Source organism: Lissotriton helveticus, chromosome 10 (genome assembly GCF_964261635.1).
Source record: "Lissotriton helveticus chromosome 10, aLisHel1.1, whole genome shotgun sequence".
Classification (NCBI taxonomy): Eukaryota; Metazoa; Chordata; class Amphibia; order Caudata; family Salamandridae; genus Lissotriton; species Lissotriton helveticus.
Window position 1 is genome coordinate 680,225,373 of NC_136071.1, and position 22,884 is coordinate 680,248,256.

At 42.2% G+C, this 22,884-nt stretch overlaps 1 protein-coding gene across 2 annotated transcripts in view; it reads left to right on the top strand.

The window, feature by feature from the left end:
- Window positions 1-22,884, top strand: part of NUB1 (negative regulator of ubiquitin like proteins 1) — a 310,162-nt gene that overhangs the window by 39,660 nt on the left and 247,618 nt on the right. For both annotated transcript variants that reach the window (XM_078663212.1, XM_078663213.1), the window contains exon 2: window positions 4,058-4,175. In XM_078663212.1, coding sequence (XP_078519338.1) covers window positions 4,059-4,175 — 117 coding nt within the window. In that variant the 5' untranslated portion in view covers window position 4,058. The remainder of the gene's footprint in view (window positions 1-4,057; window positions 4,176-22,884) is intronic.

The following is a 22,884-nucleotide window of genomic DNA, read 5'->3' on the forward strand; positions in this document are numbered from 1 at the left end:
TATCTCAGCAATCTCCCTCTCAAGGTCTACCACCTCCCGATTCCTCGTCTTTTTGGATTCGGCAATAAGGGAAAGGGCCTGCCCGCGAATCACTGTCTTAAAGGCCTCCCACAGGGATACAGCAGAGGAGACGGAACCCTCGTTGTCTAAAAAATAATTGTCCAAAGACTTAATCAAGAGATTGCGGGTCTCGGGGGAGGTGAGGTACCATGGGTTGATAGGAGCCACCCGGCCCGCCGCCTCCACCCCCACCTCAAAACAAAGCCAGAGCGGGGAATGATCAGAGATGCCCCGGGGGAGGTGCCTAATCTCACGAACCGCTGGCGACTGCGCCGCAGGCATCAGGAAATAATCCAGTCTAGACAGACTCCCATGGGCCCCAGAGTGGAAAGTGTATTGAAGCTGAGTAGGATGCATAAGTCTCCAGCAATCCACCAAGCCGAACGTATCCAGAAACCCACCCAGCCACTGTTGGGCTAAAGGGGTGTCCCTAGGGGGGTGACGATCATGTAGACCGGAGAGCACAGAATTAAAGTCACCTGCTATGAAGAGAGTACTATCAGGGAGGTTCAACAACACACGGCCCAAATCGGAAAAGGTAGAGGTCTGTAGACCGGGGGGCACATAAACGGCAAACAAGGAAAGGGTTCGACCCTCATAGCGACCCACGAGGACGGCGTAACGCCCCCGATCATCAAGGATCACATCATCAATAGCTAGGGGGAGGGAAGCCCGAACAAGGATACCCACCCCCCTGGAACCCGTGGTAAACCCCGAATGTGCGGCGAGGCGATAGCCCCACCTATTCATTGCACGACATGTATTGCCTACCAAATGAGTCTCCTGTAGAAAAACAATATCTGGAGACAAACGTCGTATACATCGCAACACCACACCCCGCTTAATACGATCCCCCAGACCATTAACATTCCACGAAATAAACCTCAACCCGCTACCCCCATCCCATACAGCAACGCCGCAACCCCCCTCCAATGAGCATGACATCAAAAACATCATTAGCAAGATAGAATCGCCTTGAGAACACAACACACAAACATCAAACTTCCCATCCACCCACCCCCCAACAATCGAAGAAACACCCCCCACCCTGCACCCCTGCAAGAAGCTAAAAAGCCACCCCAACATGCAGTGTGCCTGTCGCCCAAGAACCCCCATTCTACAAAAAGACCCCGGAGGAGGAAAGGCTCTGACCCACCCGCCACCCCAACAAGAAAAATAACAAAGAAAACACTCAGACAGCAGAGGCACTTAGGCATAGAATCCCAGAAAAAGTTACTTTACACGAGGACCCGGGCATAAACAAACAGTTTAGCTCTCTACACCACCCTCAGCACCACCCGGGTGGGCGGCGGACTCAGCCGCAGGAGGTCGGTCCGGCAGGGAGTCCAGCCAGTCATTCACAGAATCAGGCCGAGCAAAGAAAAAGGTTCGTTCATTGTACTCAACTCGCAGCCTGGTCGGAAAAAGCATAGCGTAGCGCAGTCCCATGTCCCGGAGACGCTTCTTGACTCCACGGAAGCCCATACGTTGTTTCTGCACCTGTTGAGAAAAGTCCGGATAAAAGTTCACCGTGGCATTCTCAAAAGCCACCGGGCCCTTCACACGTGATGCCTGCAGGATAGCGTCCCGATCCCTATAGTGGAAGAGTTTCGCAACAATAGGCCTCGGCGGGGCGCCAGGCTTACCCTGGCCTCCCGGAACACGATGGGCACGCTCCACTGTGAAGAACTTACTCAGCCCAGACGGAGAGAGGTAGTTCTGGATCAGGTCCTCAACCAGGAGATCAACAGAGTGCGGTTCTGGATTCTCCGGAACGCCAACCACACGCACATTACAGCGACGTGCCCTGTTCTCAAAGTCCTCCAAGCGCCGGGTCATGAAATCGTTCACCCTACGGAGATTGCCAATCTCTGTCTGTATCTCCGAGACGTCTGCCGTGAGGCTGGATGACTTGAGATCCAATGACTTCACCTTTTCGTTGGTTTTAGATAGGTCGGCCCGAATCAAGTTCACATCAATGGCCACGGTGTCGATTTTGTGGGCCAAAGCCTCATATTGTTGACCAATCGTTTCCTTCATGCCAGAAATGGCGCCCATGATGTCCTGCAAGGACGGTTCCGTTGATGCGTCCACGATGTGGTCAACCGCACTCGGGCCAGGCAGGGCGGCTCCGGGGGACCCCTTCGCATGGGTGTAACGGTCCATAACGTTAGACTGGACCGGGCCCCCACGCAGGGGCGTCTTGGTCTTTCGTGTCTCTCGGTCCCCTCTGCCCGCCATGTCGGAAACCGCGCCACCAGGAGACTCACTCGACCCAATGGAAATGGCCACAGGAGAGTAGGGCGTCGGGACCAAAAGGCCGCTGCAAGGGTACCACTAGGAGAGGACCAGCCTGAAAGGAGAATAAGCCAGCCAAAGGCCCGACAGCCGTACCGCGTGCCGGACCCAGCCCAGGCCAGACTCCCCTGCCAGATGTCTCAGTCTGAGGCAGAATCGAAACCGAAACTTAAGAGGGGGACCCACAAGTCCAATCCCCCTGCCGTTGTTGTTCAACTCCGAGACGGCCAGAGAGCCTCACCCAGTCCCGGGCGCATCCCAAGGGCGGACCCCGAAAGTTCAAATCGCCGTATCTTCGGCGCCCCGGGTCCAAATCAAATTCCAAAAATCACAGGAAGATCAGCCCAGCGTCCTCTACATAAATCCTCGTGAAGAATCAGGATATGTTCAGGATATCATGCCGGGAGTGGCGGGGGTCCGGAGAGCGCTGTGCTCACGCGGCCATCACGGATGCCCGTCAAGCTCCTCCTCCACTTTACTACATTGATCTCCCTAATCCTTTTCTAGAGATTCTTCCCTCCATCTCTCCTTCTACTTATCCCAAACCTCACTTTACTACTATGATCTCCCAATAAACACTTTCTAGAATCTTCCCTCTTCTATCCCCTCATTCCCCCATTATCCTTTTCATTCCAGCTAAAAGAGTCACAAGTCCACCACTCAAATTAACTCAAATTTCACAATTCCAATCAACCAATAATCCTTTTTGGGTTCCTGAGTAACGTTCTACTCGTCAAAAAGTGCTTTGTCGCCTCGTCCGGGGTTGTAAGCACTATATAAATACAATTACAATACAAACAACAGTGGAAATATCCCCTTCGTCCCTAATGGCTTCTTTCCTTTCCTTGCCCAATACTCCACCCAGATAATACCACAATCTGCTCTCTGATACAGCTCCAGACCTCCTGCAGCTAAGGACAACATATTTATAATGGGAACTCAGCAGGACATAGTCATTTCTCGCACGATAATGAAGTAATTAATGTAGATCGTTTTGTGTGCCCTTATATACTAGTTTACTTTTCTTTCATCTTGATTTGTGGCATGTAGTGTAAAATGGTTCTGATTTATGGGATTTTAAAGTTTTATGACTGTTTTTTGTGCCAGTAAAAGTGGACTAAATACCATTAGACTAAAACTGTGTCTTCTTTATTGAAAGTGAAATTGGCTTATTGCATGATTGTCTATTATTTGTAATGCATAATAATACCTAGGCTTAACTTCAAGGTGCAGCAAACAATAACATGCCCAATACATATTTTAAAAATAAAAAAACAGAGAGATGTACAATTCAGAGAAAGCAGTACATCCAAGTGAGTAAAACAAAACGTAGGCAATGGCTCAAACTCGGACAGAAGTATATAGTCTGGCATATGTTACAAGATTGTACGCGAAACGTAAAATATATTTTGTTTTGTCACCATTTATTTGTATATTATGCTGTTATTTAGTTCATGCTTTTTAAACTATTGAGCATGTTGAATCCAGTACCTGCTTATTTCAAAATTGCCTTTGCCAGTCCCTGTGAATCATCCATTGGTGACACTGACTGGATTTGGCATGAATGTAAGCAAGAAAGCGTGCATTAACACATCACATTGACTGCCTTGATTAAAGATGGGCAAGATCAAACCTCTTTTGTCCTTACAATTGTAAACTGAGTAATTCCTATTTTTTGTATTCTTTAATTTGTTTACAGGATGGCACAGAAGAATTACCTCATGGCAAATCTTAAAAATATTTTAAGGGAGGAAAGGATTCAACTCTGGAAACCTCCCTTTACTAATGAAAACAATGAAGTTGGCCCAGAGTTAAAGGTATGTGTTTGTCATATCTATTTGTTGTGTAGTTTTGTTGTTCACAGGACTAATGATCTTGCTGGTCGCCAGTTTTCGGAACTTTTAAGTTTTAGATTGATTCCATTCAACCAAGAGTCAGACCCGCACCTGAAATGAAAAAGGCATGATCCTAAGAATGCAAGTCTCATGCTATATCCCTTACGCGTCAGGAATATTAATTTACGAGTACAGGTATTTAGTCAATTGAAAAGCTTCTTCAAACAAACCTGTTTGGATGCAAAATAACAACCACCTTACACAAAGAGGAGAAATTAAGTGTTGGTGTCCCCAATGAACATCAACAGCTGTTAATTGCCCAAAATGTAATTGTGGGCCTCAGCCCATGGCAAAAGTACACAGAGTAAGCAAAGGGAAAATAACATATGTTAACAAATAACATATGTTAACACCTGGCATCAGAAAAAAGGCATCAGCACAGCCATGTGGTCACATACCCTCAATTCCATACAATGAATTTAGCATAGAGACAAACCGTTGTTATTGCTCATTATTATGTGCCAATAATTCTTAGACAAATTACAATATTCTTATCCATAGGCGACATACTAGAAGACTGTAAAGTCATTTGTTTTAACCATATCTTAAGTGATTTTGATGCCATACGAGACAGTGTGGCAACTTGAGTAATTAGGTTCAAGCACTAGCCCTCAAATCAGTTTAAAACCAAGCTTTTTGGCTTATCAGTCATTTACTTTGCCACTTGCCCGGCAGACATGGTAACCAGCCACCAAAGAACAGACAGGTGTATTTAAGGACCACTAAGGAAGGATGTCTTCCACACCAAACTACAGTTCCCACATTGCCATTAACAGCAACACTTGTGCCGAAGGAAAGCCAAAGTTGGTTTCTAAGATGTTAGCTAAAATAACTTCCGTTTGTTGGTTTTAGACTATGTTGATGAGATATGTGTTCCTCCAAACCCTATCTGTTTTTCTTCTCATTTGCAGTAATATCTCTGAGGATTCACCTTTTTGATTAATGTTAAGCACTTTAAATGCTTTAAATGCTCCAGTAAATAAAGCGATACCAAAGAATGTACTACTGAAACCATCTTTCAGGAAAGATACTCATTCAGTTAATAAATGAAATTCTAGTGTTGCCCCAAAAAAGACTTGTGGAGGAAGAACATGTTGGAGCAAAGTCAAGGAATATATTCAGTATATCTGAAGAAGAATGATGTGCTCAGACCAATATTTTACTTGAGCATCCCTCGTCATTATGGCATATTCATCCCCTTGCTGAAAGCTTGAAAGTGGTAGTTTACACCATCACCTTTACCACAAATCGCCTAAATCCCTGGTGAGCAGCTCTTTCACATGAAAGAGAGCATGTTTGCAGACATGACGAACAAAAATAGAATCTCTAGTGCAAAGTTAAGTTTGTTTCATAAAGATATCCGAATCAGTTTAATACAAGTCAAGTTTTTTTATTGTAAAGAAGAAAGGCGCAGTAGCTGTGAATGAGTAGAAACATATGTAGTGTAGTTCCTATATTCCCAATAGGCTCTGCGCATTGGAATAACATAAACAATAGTTTAGACGTAGGACTTAGGTCGACTAGGTTTCTTTGAGTATGTTAGACTTAATTATGAATGCCAGCTAGCTCAGAGGTCACTAGAAACGTTCTCGAATTCACAAGAAGGGATTCGTTTCTGACCACCGCATAAACATGACAACTTTGCTCCCCTAGAACAAGGAGTATATCTCCAGAGTCGCGGAAACAATAGATAGCTATTTCACTCAGTCAATCGTGCATGCTTAGTTTCACCAGAAGTGCAGAGAAATAGAGAGACTGGCGTTTTCAATAAAAGAGGTTATTTATTGAGCAGTCTTCTTTCTCATGCAAGAGAAGTGAATTGCTACAATTGCAATACTTGTCATAAAGTAAAGTGCGTACAGTAAAAGGAGTATTATTAAATAATACTGTAAAAGCATGGTATGGTTTCTAAGCCATACGGTACTTAAAATGGATAAAATACATACAATGATAAAATAATGACTAAACGTACTCAACTGATGCTTCTAAGATGCACCTACCCAGTGTACCTAACCTAAGCCTAGTACATGGAAGGAGTAAGTGAGCTATAGTTTGAGTTTCTGCCAAGAAGCTAAATCAAGAATTCTCTTAAGGGTCTAATCAGCTCCGTACCTCGGATATAGAATGAAGGACGTCTTGTATCTCGCTCTCAGGACTCGATCTCCCAGCAACCCGCAAGGGTGAAAGGGAAACACTGGAGCTGGATTTCTCGGCAGGAGGAAAGACAGCGTCTCTCTCAGTGCGTCAATGGGCGGGTCGGCTTCCTTCAGCACTCGCTACAGCAGGGCGTCGGACAAGTAGATAGCCGAACTGCTCCAAACCACCGTGTGTTTTGCTAGGGCAGATGCTGGTATATTTATACCTGGAAGGTGCCGAGTTTGATGTAAGGTTGGACATAAGACGTCACTAAGAACTCGCAGTTCTTTCAGGACTCCAGGAGTTCTAGGACAAATCAATACAGAAGCAGGGGGAATTCTCGGGTTGCTGGAGGCTTTGTTTGTTTAAGAACACGTTGTGCTTTCTAGGAGTCTATGGGAGTAGCCTTGCCGTATTTGGACTGCATTGGCTATGACTTAATATGGGTATGATTCTTATGCCTTTATAAGGGTATGATTTGATATAACCGCATAAGGGCATAAATCGGGAATATTTAAATAGGGTCCTAGATTCGTTTACAACACCCACTCCACATATAATGTCCATCATTACTAAATACTAAGCAATTTTAAACATAACTATGCATGTGTTTTCCATCCCACCCCACCCCAAAATACATAAAATGCATTTGAAATGGTATATACACGAAAAATGAGTATTATACTGTACGTTTTCAAGCAGTGGTATCATTCAGATAATGCATATATTGTACATTGAAATGGCGACTGAATGAATCACTAAATTTTCATTTATGAAATGGCTCTTAAAACAGAAGAGAAGGTCGAGACCATTCCATCACATATTTATACAAGACTGTACATGTGCTAGAGGCTAAGTCAAAATATTGTCTCTAGAGTTTCAAAAATAGAAATCTTGTTCTCTAAGAATAGTTCTACTTTAAGCAGAGTATCATGTGCCAAAAAAAAAAGGTACATATTTTGGGAACGGGAAAAGAATTTCGCTTTCAGGGAAAAAATAGTTCCAATAGTTTTTTGAAGTTCTGTTTATCAAAACTGAAGGCCGAATTCAGAGTTCAGGGAACGCTGTGTGCTTGTGTTTTCAAAAGTTATTCTCGTTGTTAGGAGAGAACATTAACTCAGATAGGCTGGCAAAGAATTCGTCTACAACAGTAGGTGAAAGTTGGACCATGTCCGAAAAAGTAGAAATAGTGCATATGTGAGATGCATTGCCGTCATCGGTGTCTAGATCAGCAATAGTCACAGAAGGTTGTACCTGTGTGCTGCTTTCATCTTGTACCTCACCGCCACCTAATCGTAATGATGAGGTCTCAACGAATGCCCTCATCAGAATAGGTAGCCGCTGGGGACAACACGTTGCATGAGCCGTTACCGAACCAAGCAAAGTATCGATATCCATAGGTACTGCTAATTGGAGTGTGAGACAGACGTCTAACACGCATTCTTCTCCGCAGAGCAGGCATCGTAGAACAGGTAGGATGCAATCTTGCCAGATTGGTCTGAATGAAAGAAACCAGGTAGTATTCAGATCTCTTAGCCGAGCCAAGCCGAGGACTTTAGTAATCCGATCTCGGTATCTCATTGCTAGGAGCGTTTCTTCCATTGTAGCCTAAGCTTTGTCTGTGACTGGACTTGCCATATCGGAGCAGAAGGAACAAAAATAAGATTCCTGCTATGAGTCCCAAGATGAGAGGCAGGCCGCCGAACACAGAGTGCACGGAATTCAGAAAGATGCTCAGGACTGCTTCAAAGGGTGCTAACAGTCCGGAAAAAAGTGTCTTAAATACATGTGCGATGCCACTGGTATCAGACATGTTTAAGATTTGACTTAACATTTCTACGAAATGTACGGGGCAATTTGTTGATAATAATGCATGTATCTCTGCCGCTGTCCTTGGGACTTGCAGATCATACGTTTCTCTAGACGAGGTTAAAGGCACAGTTGTTTGTAAAAGAATAGACTTCATTCTGCTTAAAGTATCAATTCGAATAGAAGAGATATTCAGAGAAGGCCAGATCGTTGCCTCCTTGTCTGGTTTGCAATTTGGATACAATACTTGCATACAGCAAGTGACCCTGGATGTTACACTGACGAGATAGGCCGTTCCTGGCACCATGCCACAACAGCTGCGGTCACTTATCATAACGTAACTGCCGTTGGAAAGTTGTCTGAAAAAAGGCTCTATTTGTGTAGCATTTGTGTCGTACAGGTGGCATGAAAGGTTATTTGACAAACCTTCGCAGGCTCCATGCAAGTTAATTCCTTGACACAGAAGTGTACCGTTCAGTGAATTTTTACAGTTGTTACCACTAAGAAATACCTCTTTCTTCCCCCCACTCCAACATCTATGTGTGTAAGGTAAATTCCAGGTTGACTTGATGTACCCTTTACCCAACCTTTCATACAGGCCTGCTGGTATGTGCTTTTGGCAATATTGAAACTGAAAAGTCGTTATCGGAATTGTAATTGTGCCATGTATTATCCATTCAATGACAGGCTTTTCGGAGATTGTCAATGGTAATCTTTCTAGTTTTTCAATGCTCAGCGCCGTATAGTCTGCTCCTCTTTGTGCCAAAGAGATTTGTTTATCTGTAAGGTTAAAGACAGAAAATAATGACGTTGTGTTGATTAGACGCCATGGCACGTAGCCTGAACAGAGGTTTTGTAACGTCCAGCCTAACTGTACAATAGAACGTAATTGGGACTGGCCATGTTGTAACATTAGCATATCCTGTTCTATTATATCAATAGCAGATGATACAATGCTGTCCAGTGAATAAATTCTGGAGGACAGAGTCATTAACCCATTGTCCACTACAGACAGTGATTTTTCCAAATGAATACGATCAATTTCTCGTATTTTTTCAGCAGTTTCAATTTGCGTTATTTTCCAAGCTTCGTTGAAAGCAGCATAGATACCGGCATATATGAAACGTTTTTGACGCTGTTTGCGAGGTCTCATTAAGAAATCTGGCAAGTCAGCACCGTCTTTAAGTAAGGTCAAGTGTTGCTTAATTTCAGGTAGTGTGGATTTCTGTAACCATTCGAGGCATAGTTTTCCTACACTGTATGTTGTTATTATCCCTGGATGTTGTCTCTGGGAATATCTTGGGTCTGGCCTGTTCAGTTTGAACCCTTGTTTGTTGTTTAGGAATCTATCTTGACAGTTATTAGTGTCTGTGGGCCAGATCAACCATTTTTTCCAATCAGGATTAGTTCTATTTTGGTGTAAAATATGGGATACGTCCATCTCCACATCTGTAGTGCTATTGCTATCAGGTATGGGCTTTGGTAAAGACGGTTTGTTTACGTCTTTTATCTTGGCTAGGCCAAGACAGGTTGTTTGTTGAATGGTGTCATTCAGGAACATTATCTGTTCTGGGATCATGCAGGCTCTGAATAATGATTCTAAACCTTGTACCTGCCAGTCTTTTGTACCCCAGACAGTTTTTGTCTCAATGTTGTTTTTCCAAAATTCAAAACCAAATGTAGACAATTTTTCATAAAATTTTGCTGAATAAATCAGTTTAGTATTTGTCAACATGTTTTTCATTCCTGTCTTATTCATAATTCTAAAATAAAACGTTTCTGGATCAGTGGTATTAAACCCTGAGAAGTATGGGAATTTCTCATAAAATGTTTTCAAGCTGCCTTTTGGCGGTGTTGGACAATGTTCCCATTGATTATAAGCAAAAACATTTCTAGGATTAGCAGATTTATGCAAATAGTGATGCCCATAATGATTAAAGCAATACATTTCTTCATAATCTGACGAACCTTCTAAATAATCATGTTCTGTAAATTTTGCTGACCTTTCTAAATCTGACATCATATTATTAATATTTTCAAAGTCCCAATCATCAGAGAAAGTACTAGGTGATACAAAGTCACTTAAAGAAACCTTGAACTGGAGTGGATATTTCAAAGATTCAACTGGGCCATAGATGTCGTAATCAGTAGCGTCCCATGCTACACCACCAGGTATAGGAATGGCTGTGATGTTTACTGATGATAGTTCTCTTTTTTCAATGTGTGAAGATCTGTGAGGCTTTAGAACCAAGTTGATGTTCTGACTTGCTGTGTCCATTGTACTGTATTTTCCATCAATCATTCTTCCCAAGCTTAAAACCAAAATGAGCCAGAGTAGGAGGAAAAGTACACCTAACACAATCCACAATTCAATCCATGGTGAAATCAGATATGTTTCTCCAAGTTGATGAAAGAGTTCAGTTGTTTTTTCTTTGAAAGTTTTATTTGCTGGCTTTTCTTCATGTTCACTTGGATCTTCAGAAAAGTAATCGAAATTGATGAAGTAGCCAGATGCAGTTCTGTCAATTGTTGGAATTGCTTCAGGATTCTTATTAATCTTTGTAGTTGCTTCTTCTTTTGTCATATTAGTATAGTCAGAGGCTACATCATTGTAGACAGGTGTTTCATGATGAATTGTTGCAATTTGGGTTTCAAGAGGCACAAGTTCCATGGCTTTGTTGCATAGTCCTTCTTTATTCACTGCAGGTTTATCAAATGTGATTAGTCTCTCAGTTTGAACCTCTTGAATTGTAGCAAGGTTTGGTCTTCCGCTACTTCTTGGGAGTCCACTGGGCCTACTACTTATTATTGGCCACATGATTGTGGTTTTACCAGGTCGATTGATACAACTCTGTTCTCCTTTTTACCAGCAAGGGGCGGTAGTACTACTGATCTTGTTCCGCTGATAGCTAAGGCAGGTACTGTTTTTCTGTAAGAAGGCCCAAATTCCTTCTTTACCGCGATCTTTTCTCTGACCAGATCCCCAATCTTTGGAATCCAGACAGGTCTTGCTGGGACAGGTGGTTTTTCTTCAGTGGCCGTTGGCTTTAACTTTGTGTTACTTAGACTTCTTCTTGTTTCATTTAAGTCCTGTAAAACAGCCAAACGATCTTTGATATCAAAGGTTTTTTGTTCCACCACTGAAGTCTGACTATCGAGGTCTTCGATTATAATTCTTGTACCAAACAAAAGTTCATACGGAGTGATTCCACCCAGAGAATGTCTTGGCAGATTATTAAGACTACGTTGGACACTTGTTAGATGTTTGACCCACCCATCACCCGAACCTAATACCCACGCTGTTATAGATTGATTTATGTCACGGTTTTTTCTCTCCACTACCGCATTTCACTCCGGATGGAATGGACTAGAGTACCGCTATGCAATGCCCAAGCTGGCCATGGCCTCCTTGTAAGCTCGAGAGCTAAACGCAGGACCCTGGTCAGAATGTAGCATGCCAATTGCGTATGTGCCGATAAAGACTCGCAAATCTTTTTACAGTTCTGGCATCAGCCGAGCGCTGGGGCCACATCCAAATGAATCTCGTGCAGGAATCCACTGCGACCATGATATATTTATAGTTGCCATCCCTTTGTAAGGGACCACAGTGGTCCAGGTAAACGCATGCTAATGGTTTATCTGAGATTAGAAGGGGCGTCTGTGCAGGTCGTTTCACTGTTGATACCTTCATTTTTTGGCATATTTCACATTCTAGAACATAGTTTCTAGTCTGTTTTCTCATGCGTGGCCACCAATATCTCTGTTTTAATAACGATACTGTGGCTGAAACACCAGCATGTGCAGAAGCGAGCCCTTCATGTGCCGCTAAAATTAGTCCTAACCTGTGTTCCATGTTTGGAATTGCCCTATCCCCCACTCCAGGGATTACAGCAAAAGGAACATTATTCGCATCAGTTTTGTATGAGTACTTTACTGGAAAGCCTTTCGGGAGTGTCTTACCACTGTCTTTTACTGAAGCACTGACCGCTTGCATTATCTCGCTGTCTATTTTTGTTTTTGACCGGGTAATGGCAGCTACGGAAGCCGTTTGCACAGCTGCCTTTGCGGCCTCATCAGCCAATGAATTCCCTGCAACGTGACCGCCATTACGTTGATGACTCAGTGTATGTATCACGTGAGTCTTTTGTAGTTATTTCTGTAAAAGAACTACTTGTTCCCACAGCATTTTATGTTTGATTGTGCCACCTTTTGCATCTTTGAAACCATTTTTAACCCAGTTCTGCAAGTATTCATTGTAGGACTGGACGCAATAATACGAATCGCACACTATTAGTGTAGGGAATTCGCGTCCGTATTTTCAAGCGCCATTTTGAAAGCCTGTAGTTCAGCTCCCTGAGCTGTACAATCTCCGAGTGATTGAGTTTTAGTGACCAGGGGCCTAAACTTTCCTTCGTGCCACCGACCTTTAACAATCTCGCACGCAGCACTATATGCTTGTTTACCCCCAACTCCGGGTTGTGCTGAACCGTCTGTATATATTATACAGCCGTAATGTTCGAGAGGCAGAATTTCAGTCGGCAGAGGACATTCATATTCGTATTGGAGAAATTCTTGCGTTTTTAAGTTAGAATAAAATTCGTATACTACGTCTGATGCAGCAAGAGAATTAACCCATTGTATCCATTTTGGATCTAATACCATAGCATTTGGAATGCTCTGCCTTGTTACTGCCTCTAGGGCAGGTACCGGTGTAACGATTATTATACGTTTACCTTGTGCCAGGGCTCTTTCTTTTGCTACATCAGTTTGGACCGCAGTCAGAATTTTTTCAGTAGAACTGAATTTCATTTCAGCTTGTGTGTACAAGTGTGATTTATAAGCTATTGGTACCATTTCTCCCTCATTAGAGGCCAGGTACGTAAATCCGCATCTTCCTGGGATGACTCGGATGACAAGGTTGCGTTCGTTTGCACGTGTTTGCAGTTTTGTTTTAGTTAACATGGGTGTTTGTATTGATTGTAAAATTTTGGTGTGATTCTGTGTCCCATTAATTGGTTTGAAATCAGGTTTTATTAATTCGTAGAGGGGTTTAACCCTCTCTGCGTAGTTTAGAATGTAAGTTCTTCAGAAATTCAGGAAACCTAGAATTGATTGTAAGTTTTTCAGCGTTTTTGGAGATTGGAGTACTGCACACTTCTCTAAGAAGTTGTCTGCTAGGCTTTTGCCTTCACTTAATAACTCATATCCTAAAAATAGGACAGTGAGGTGGGCAATTCGTGATTTTTTTAAAGTTGAATTGGTACCCTTCAGATGCGAACCCAAGTATAATGATGTTCACTCTTTTCAAGTGTGTCTCCAGGTCATCGTCTGTAAGATAGATGTCATCGACATAAGATAATGCCTCATCATCATACATTTGTAGTAATTCTGTTACCCTGGCTGAAAATAATCCTGGGCTGTTCTTGAATCCCTGGGGGAGACGACGAAATTGCTACTGGGCCCCCATACTGGAAAAAGCGGTCAAATACCTGCTTTCTGGTGCAATGTTTTGACAGAAGAAACCATTTGAAATATCTATTGTCGTTTTATATTTGTTGCTCGCAATGTTATTCATTAGTGCTGCACTGTGTGAGTTTTGTACTGCAAATGTTTTGCAACAAGAGTTTAGGTGTATGTAATCCAAAACTAGATTATATGAATCGTCTGGTTTGGAGACAGGAAATAAAGGATTGTTCATTTGTGAGGTGCATGTTTCAATCACCCCCTGGTATTCAAGTTGATCTAAGATCTCCCTGACTTGTTTTTTAGCTTCTTGCTTAACCGGATACTGCCTCTGTGCAGTAGGTTGATTTTTTAACTGGATTTTATGGTGAGGAGAATCCTCATCCCATCCATCATGATTTTTATATAATGCAGGGGCTTGGGCCACTGCCCATTTTCTAGCATATGTGTATTTTTTCTATGAATTGGAATGTGATTTGAGAAGGCAGGCATAATCATTTCTTCGCCATGTGGGCACTCCCTGACAAACTCTGGTGGCCAGTCTTTCTCTGCTAGAAGGATATCATGGTCTTTAGATAGATTCTCCCAAAAGAGACCTCTTATTTTCCTAGTTTTGTCCCCTTCTATACGTAATGTTATTTCATATAATTTATGGGGTACAGTAACTCTGGTGTCTGCAGTTTCCACCTGATTGTATTAATTTGTGTCCACTGTCTCCAGAAGATTCATCAGGATCTTGCGAGCTATGGCCACTTCTGCTGCGCTGTCTAGCATTGTCTAGGCCCATTCTCCTCAGAATCCTCGGCATGTTTTATTTTAATACTAGCTACCTTCTTTTTGGGAAATTTGTAATTTTTTACTTTGATGAGCATGTTCCTTGTCTTTGGACTTGACGCGCTCTTCTTTATTTTCTGACCGTCCTCTTCTTTCCGATTTCTGTGCGGAAGTCTGAAAAGATCGAGAGGGACGTGTATCATTATCTTGATATCTGTCAGGTTTTCTTAAATTGTCCCTATTTCTAAGGTTGTATCTTTTTTCAGAGGGCTCCCGTTGTGGAGACCTGCTCCCCCATTCTGGAGATCTATTTCTCCGTTGGGGAGACCTTCCTCTGGACTGAAACTGTTTTTCTCTGGGAGTGGTTTGTTTATTTACCCTCCCACTTCTTTTTTGGAGTAATGAGATTATTCCTAATAAAAGTTTTTTCAGGATTTTCAGTTAGTTGTGGTTTTAGTGGTTTCCCACCCAAACTATCTCTACCTAATTCTTCATAGCACTTTTCAATTATTCTGGCAAGTTCAAAAGGTTGTTCTGTTATTTCTGTTTCTTTTAATTTTTGGCGGATCGCCACAGATGCTGCTTCTCCTTTTATGTTGGCTAGTAGTATCGCAGAGACTTGCTTAAAGTCTTTCAGTAATTTCATACCTAGATTTAAAGCAGGCTCTGGACCGTATTCATTTTAAATCTGTCTTAGTACGTCTGGTATAACCGCCATAGACGGAACACCATGTATTTTTGTGTATATTGAAGCAAAGACTGTTCCCCAAGTGTCACAGTCCTCCATATGTGGTGCGATTCCCCATTGGTAGACAGATTGTCAGAATTCTGTGTTTTTCATGAGGTGTAGTATCAGGAAATACTGCCTCTATTTGAGTAATTTTTTGAGCTTACCAGAACGGAATTTGTTCCCGTTTTGCTGGTAATTTGCCAATGACTGATTGTATAGTCTGTGGTGTTATTTTATTTGTGTTCCCCTGGTGAGGGGTGTGCTGTGGAATTTGTATTGCTGGTTGGACTGTTAAAGCCCGCATGACATATTGGACCAATTGTCTATTTATTTTAATTAATTGTTTTAGCTGAACTAAAAGTTCTCTGTCTGACATTCCTTCAATGTCAGGATGTGGTGTATAGCTGGCTAGTACCGGCCATGTGGCTCCTGGTCTACCTAGTGGACCGAGCCTGGTAATGTGATTTTGATGTTTTAGGGCGCCATTAAACCAGAGCTGATGCTCTTGGTAAGTTAGTGGAATTTCAACGTCCTCAAAAGGGACGTATTCCTCTGGAGGTTCCTCTGTTTTGTAGTAGTGGAACTCGTGTGTCACAGCATTTTCTGCTGATAATGTTATCCATGAATAGAATACCTCTGTCTGCCGATTTTCATGGGCCTCTACCACAAATATGACTGTACCACCTCTTGATGATACTCCATTTTCTATAAGTTTTATAGTTATGGTTTTCCTTATATTTACCGGGATGAATATAGAATCCGGGTCATTTTGTTGGAGAGCTGTGTCATCTAAGACCACTTGAGCTGCTATTCTAGCTCTTTCCCTTTCATCTTCACTATCCGTCATTTTTGCAGACAGAAAGTTTGCAGAGCAAGTTTCAAGGAAACAAAGATTAGGTGCACAATATTTTGGAACACTGTATCCTTCAACGTTGACTAAACCGAAAACTAATTCATAGGATTCTCATCCTACTAAGTTTTGGCGGATATTAACTTTCACCCACTCCAGACGTCTATTGGAGTTTTTACGGGGAAAAAGGGGTCTGTATGAAAAGCACGACTGAGTTACTCTAGTACCTAGCGTTAAATTATCGCCTTACCAAACAATGGGCGCCATGTAGTGTAGTTCCTATATTCCCAATAGGCTCTGCACATTGGAATAACATAAACGATAGTTTAGACGTAGGACTTAGGTTGACTAGGTCTCTATTGAATATGTTAGACTTAATTGTGAATGCCAGCTAGCTCAGAGGCCACTAGAAACTTTCTCGAATTCACAAGAAGAGATTAGTTTCTGACAACCGCATAAACATGACAACTTTGCTCCCCTAGAACAAGGATTATATCTCCAGAGTCGCGGAAACAATAGATAGCTATCTCACTCAGTCAATCGTGCATGCTTAGTTTCACCAGAAGTGCAGAGAAATAGAGAGACGGGCGTTTTCAATAAAAGAGGTTATTTATTGAGCAGTCTTCTTTCTCATACAAGAGAAGTGAATTGCTACAATTGCAATACTTGTCATAAAGTAAAGTGCGTACCGTAAAAGGAGTATTATAAAATAACACTGTAAAAGCATGGTATGGTTTCTAAGCCATACGGTACTTAAAATGGATAAAATACATACAATGATAAAATAATGACTAAACGTACTCAACTGGTGCTTCTAAGATACGCCTACCCCAGTGTACGTAACCTAAGCCTAGTACATGGAAGGAGTAAGTGAGCTATAGTTTGAGTTAAGATAGTTTCTGCCAGGAATCTAAATCAAGAATTCTCTTAAGGGTCTAATCAGCTCCGTACCTTGGATATAGAATGAAGGAGGTCTTGTATCTCTCTCTCAGGACTCGATCTCCCAGCAACCCGCAAGGGTGACAGGGAAACACTGGAGCTGGATTTCTTGGCAGGAGAAAAGACAGCGTCTCTCTCAGTGCGTCAATGGGAGGGTCGGTTTCCTTCGGCACTCGCTACAGCAGGGCGTTGGGCAAGTAGATAGCCGATCTGCTCTAAACCACCGTGTGTTTCGCTAGGGCAGATGCTGGTATATTTATACCTGGAAGGTGCCGAGTTTGACGTGAGTTTAGACATAAGAAGTCACTAAGAACTCGCAGTTCTTTCAGGACTCCAGGAGTTCTAGGACAAATCAATACAGAAGCAGGGGGAATTCCCGGGCTGCTGGAGGCTTGGTTTGTTTAAGAACACGTTGTGCTTTCTAGGAGTCTATGGGAGTAGCCTTGCCATATTTGGACTGCATTGGCTATGACTTAATATGGGTATGATTCTTATGCCTTTATAAGGATATGATTTAATATAACCGCATAAGGGCATAAATCGGGAATATTTAAATAGGGTCCTAGATTCGTTTACAACACATACAGACAGATTCTAACTTTTCTATAAGTACCCAAGGGGGGCAAAAAATAAACGTGTTACCATAAATATCTCCTTTCTGCTTGTCACTGTACAGAAAAATTTAACAGAAGGAAGAATAGCCACATTTAATTTTTTTTCTTTTAACAGCTGCTTTAATTACGCTCCGTGACCTGACCTGCCTTTCTTCTCGGCTGCTGGCTCTACTGCAGGGAGTGTGACGTCAGAACCCAACTATAATAAGTTATTACAAATGAGTGGGTACATCATTTCTTTATAATAGGCAACTAGGTGCGTCACAAGTTGCCGAATATAAAGAAATTAGAGAACAGTTTTGATGCATCCATCAAAATAAAAAAAAATCACAGAAAAAAACACAGTTCTGGTTATCAATGCAAATACATTCCATAACTGGCAAATTTCAGTGGTTTTACCTGTTTGAGCCAGAACCATAACTCAATTTTAACTGTTTTTAAGCATGAATACATAAACACATTCGCTGAAAAAAAAAACACACCATACAAAAGTGAGTTGTGTGTCTTGCTCAAATGCAGAAAACCACTGAAATTCAGCAGATACGTTTATTAACATAGTCCTCACATGCAATAACTTATGTTATCCACCAAGATGTTGTCTGCATAGCTGATATTTGAAAATTGGTGTTACGTGCATGGCATAAACTGGGAGTCATGGCACCCAAGCCCTGCTTCAGTTGTTTTTAGTGGGAGTTGGGCACATGGCCTGCCTGTGCCCAATCCACCTCAGGCACTCAACCGCAGCTGTGCATTCCTTTGGCCGCTAGCTCACTGCCCCCACAATGGTACGCCACACCTACACCCTACCCGCTCAGTGGTTATCTACCAATGCACACATCTCTCCAACTTGTATGCGCTCTGACTTTTTTCACCCTTTTTAAAGCATGCAACTTGCTTCTGACTATCAGTTTTTCACAAAATGGCTGTTCAATTCAGTACCTAAAATAGCCGATAGTGACCTCACAATTTTCTCTTGATTTGCACATTTTTCACTGTTTTCATTGTGTTTTTTCTTGGTATGAATTTTCCACACCACCTTTAAGCCGCTGAGCACTGCCATGGGTCTTCATAGCTCTGCAATTTGTTTTTCCACCGCATTCAGCTACCGAGTCGTGCCAATTTTACAAATGCCTGAAAATTGAGTCAACTTTCTCATAAAATGCAAATCTGATTGACAGGATTCACTAGTCATGACTCTGAGTTGAAATGAAAGGGATATAGAAAAGCATTTAAAGCCTGCTTGGCAACCTATTTAATTGCCAGTGTCTCAAAGACTACTGAATGGATTTAAACCGAACCAACAAATGCATGCTTCATGTAAAGGTCTCCTTTCATGCCAAGTTTGGTGTAAATGAGTCAAGTGGTTTGTGCCATAGGCATGAGCAACCTTTTATTTGGGAGATGAAATAGGAAATCACTTTTTTTTTTTTACCCCCACCCCTTTACAGTTTTAATACTGCACTTGTGAAAACAATTTGGTAGTGGTGTTCCCTAAAAGGGAATAACCGCACATCAAAGTATATACAAGTATAGGAAAATCTAATAATCAGGGCACATTAATATCAAAATTGCTGTGACTACAGCAGGAGTGCTAAAAGACCTCTGTCACTCACTACCAGTGTCGTGTATTTCTATAGGTTCTGAATCGATCCCCCTATTCCTGACCCTATTCTGGTTAAACTACCTAGCTAGTTAACTAACAGTCAGCCCATGAGGCAAGAAATCCCCCATGATGCAGATACCGTTATCTGACGCAGTCACACTACGGCACAGGAACGTGTTATCTGATTAGGTCATAACGCTTGAGATCTAATTAGACAAGCGATATTCCTCCAGCCCCTGATAAGGCATACGACGTTCTCATAACAAATCAAACCTATGACAACCTGGATAATCCGTGCGGCCATTGTTTTGATTTCACAGAGAACTTTAGTAAAGAATGTGCTAACGAGCAAGTCGTATGACATCTTTATTGACGTACCTATGTCCATCCTTACGTCAATCCCGGCACCTTTAAGGTATAAATATTGCCGATCTTGCCCTATGCAAAACACACGCGTGGTGACAAGACGGAGCAGCCACACTTGCCGAAGCCGAGAGCAGAAGCAGACCCCGCAGGCAGCAGCCCCGCCTTCCTGACGCGCTGAGAGACGCGCTGCTATCTCAAGCCGAGAGACCCAGCACCGGCGCTTCCGGGTAGCCCTCGCAGGCAGCCTGGAATATCGAGAGCAGAGAAAGAGATACCATTCCTCATTCATCCTAAATTCCAGGTACAGAACTGAATAACCCCTCCTAGAGAATTCTTTAGTTATTCACTTGGCAAAAACAAACTTAACTTAAACTGTAACTTTCTATTCCCGCCCACGCATTAGACTTAGGTCAGGTACACGGGGTAGGCGTATTTAGAAACACCAGTTGAGTACGTTTAGTCAAATGTATATGTGTATGTAAATATATTTTAATCATTTTAAACATCATATGGCTCAGAAACCATATCAATGTTTTTACAGTATTATTTTATACTATTGCTTTTAATGTATGCACTTTACTTAACTATAAGTATCGCAATAATATCGATCCATTTCTCTTGTACGAGAAAAGAGACTGATCAATAAATAACATCTTTTTATTGAACACGCCCGTCTCTTCCTTTTCTCTACATTCTGATGAGACTAAGAATGCACGTACTGACTGAGTAAAATAATTGCCTTGTGCTCACACGACTCTTGAGATTGACTCTTGATTAGGGGAGAGCAAAGTTGTCATGTTCTATGGTTGTCAGAAACTAAATCCCTTCTTGTCTAATCAGGGAAGTTAATCCTTCCTTGAACATTCGAGAAAGTTTCTAGCGAACTCTGAGCTTAGCTGGCAAACCCAAAAATAAAGTCTAGTATCGACAGTAGTAGACCTAGTTAACGTCTGGCCTAGGCCTTTACTGCTGTAGGTACTATTCCAATGCGCAGAGCCTATTGGGAAAATAGGAACTACACTACATGGCGCCCAACGCGTTTGGAAAGGGCGATAAAACTAACGTAAGACATTTACAGTAACTCAGTCGTGCTTTCTCACTCAGACCCCTTTTCCCAAATACTCCAAAGACGTCTGGAGTGGGTGAAAGGTTATAAATCCTCCAAAACCTCGCAGGAGGGAACTCCTATGTATGGTTCTTGGTATAGTCAACGTTGAAGGATAAAACAGTTCCAAAATATTGTGCATCTAATCTCTGTTTCCATAAAGAAACCTGATCTGCAAATAAACATAATACCATCCTGTCAGCAAAATGGACAGCGATGAAGAACGAGAGGTTACTAGATTAGCTACTGAAATAGCAGATGCTGATGCTACCATGCAAGCAGCAGACGCGGATATAATACTCATTCCGGTCGCCAAAAGAAGATCTATAACCTTAAAACTTATAGAAAATGGACTGACACCTAGAGGTGGCACAGTCATATTCGTAATCGAGGCACACGAATATCGGCAGACAGAGGTATACTATACATGGATACATTTTCCAGCAGCTAATACTATAACAAAGTACTTCCACTATTACAAAGTAGAGGAACCTCCTAATGAGTACACTCCTTTCGAGGAGGTGGAAGTACCACTCAAATTCCAAGAGCATTTGCTCTTATTTGATGGCGCCCTAAAACATAATAATCACATTACAAGGCTCGGTCCTTTAGGAAGACCAGGAGCAACGTGGCCGGTCTTAGCCGGATACACACCATATCCAGACATCGAAAGAATGCCTGCAGCAGAGCTGTTAATACAGCTAAAACAACTACTAAAAATTCACAGACAATTAGTTCAGTATGTAATGCGGACTTCAACAATTCAGCCAGCGATTAAACTTCCACAGCTGACCCCTCACCAGGGGAACACAAATAAAATTACACCACAGAACATCCAATCCTGCCTAGGTAAAGTTCCAGCTAAACGGGAACAGATACCATTCTGGTTGGCACAGAAAATTACCCAAATAGAGGCGGTGTTTCCTGACACCACCCCACTGGAAAAACACAGGATTCTGACTATATGTCTCCCAATGGGAATCGCACCACACATTGAGGACTGTGACACTTGGGGTACAGTCTTTGCTTCCATCTACACAAAAACGCACGGTGTCCCATCCATTTCGGTGATACCAGATGTGCTAAAACAAATTCAAGATGAATACGGTCCAGAACCTGCTTTAACTCTTGGTATGAAATTACTAAAAGACTTCAAGCAGGTCTCGGCTATATTACTAGCCAACATAAAGGGTGAAGCAGCAAACGTGGCGATCCGCCAGAGGTTAAAAGAGACAGATATAGCAGACCAACCAGCTGAAATTGCCAGAATCATAGAAAAATCCTATGAAGAACTAGGCAGAGATAGTCTAGGTGGAATACCGGTAAAACCGCAACTGACTACAAGTCCAGAAAAAATATTTTTTAATAATAATAATTCACCAAAAAAGAACTGGGATGGAAACAAACAATCCAATCCAAAAGAAAAGAAATTCCAGTCCAGAGGAAGGTCTCCTAGGCGAAGAGAGAAATCTCCAAACCCGAGACAAAGGTCACCTCAGAGTGAACCCTCTGGGAATAGATATAACCTTAGAAATAGGGATAATATTAAAAAACCTGATAGATATCAAGACATTGATACCCGTCCCTCTCAATCTTTTCAGAATTCCTCGCAGAAATCGGAAAGAAGAGGACGATCAGAAGAGCACGCCAAGTCCAAAGACAAGGAACCTGCTCAACTGAAAAAGAAATCACAATTTCCAAAAAAGAAGGTAGCCAGTATCAAGGTAGTTAACAATGCCGAGAATACTGAGGACACAATTGAAAAACGGAGAGTGGGCTCAGACAATACTAGACAGCGCAGCAGAGGTGAGCATAGCTCGCAAAGTCCTTATGAATCATCTGGAGACAGTGGACACGAATGAATACCTTCAAGTGGAAACTGCAGATACCAGAGTTAGCAAGCCCCACAAAATATACGAGATAAAATTACGTATAGAGGGAGATAAGACTAGGAAAATAAGGGGACTATTTTGGGATAACCTATCCAAAGGCTATGACATCCTTCTAGCTGAAAAAGACTGGCCACCGGAGTTTGTCAGGGAGTGCCCTCATGGCGAAGAAGTAATTATGCCTGCCTTCTCGAATCAAATACCGATTCATAAAAAATACACACTTGCTAGAAAGTGGGCAGTGGCCTTAGCACCTGCTTTATATAAAAATCATGTAGGATGGGATGAGGATTCTCCTCCTCACAAAATCCAGTTAAAATCACAACCAACTGCACAAAGGCAGTACCCAATTA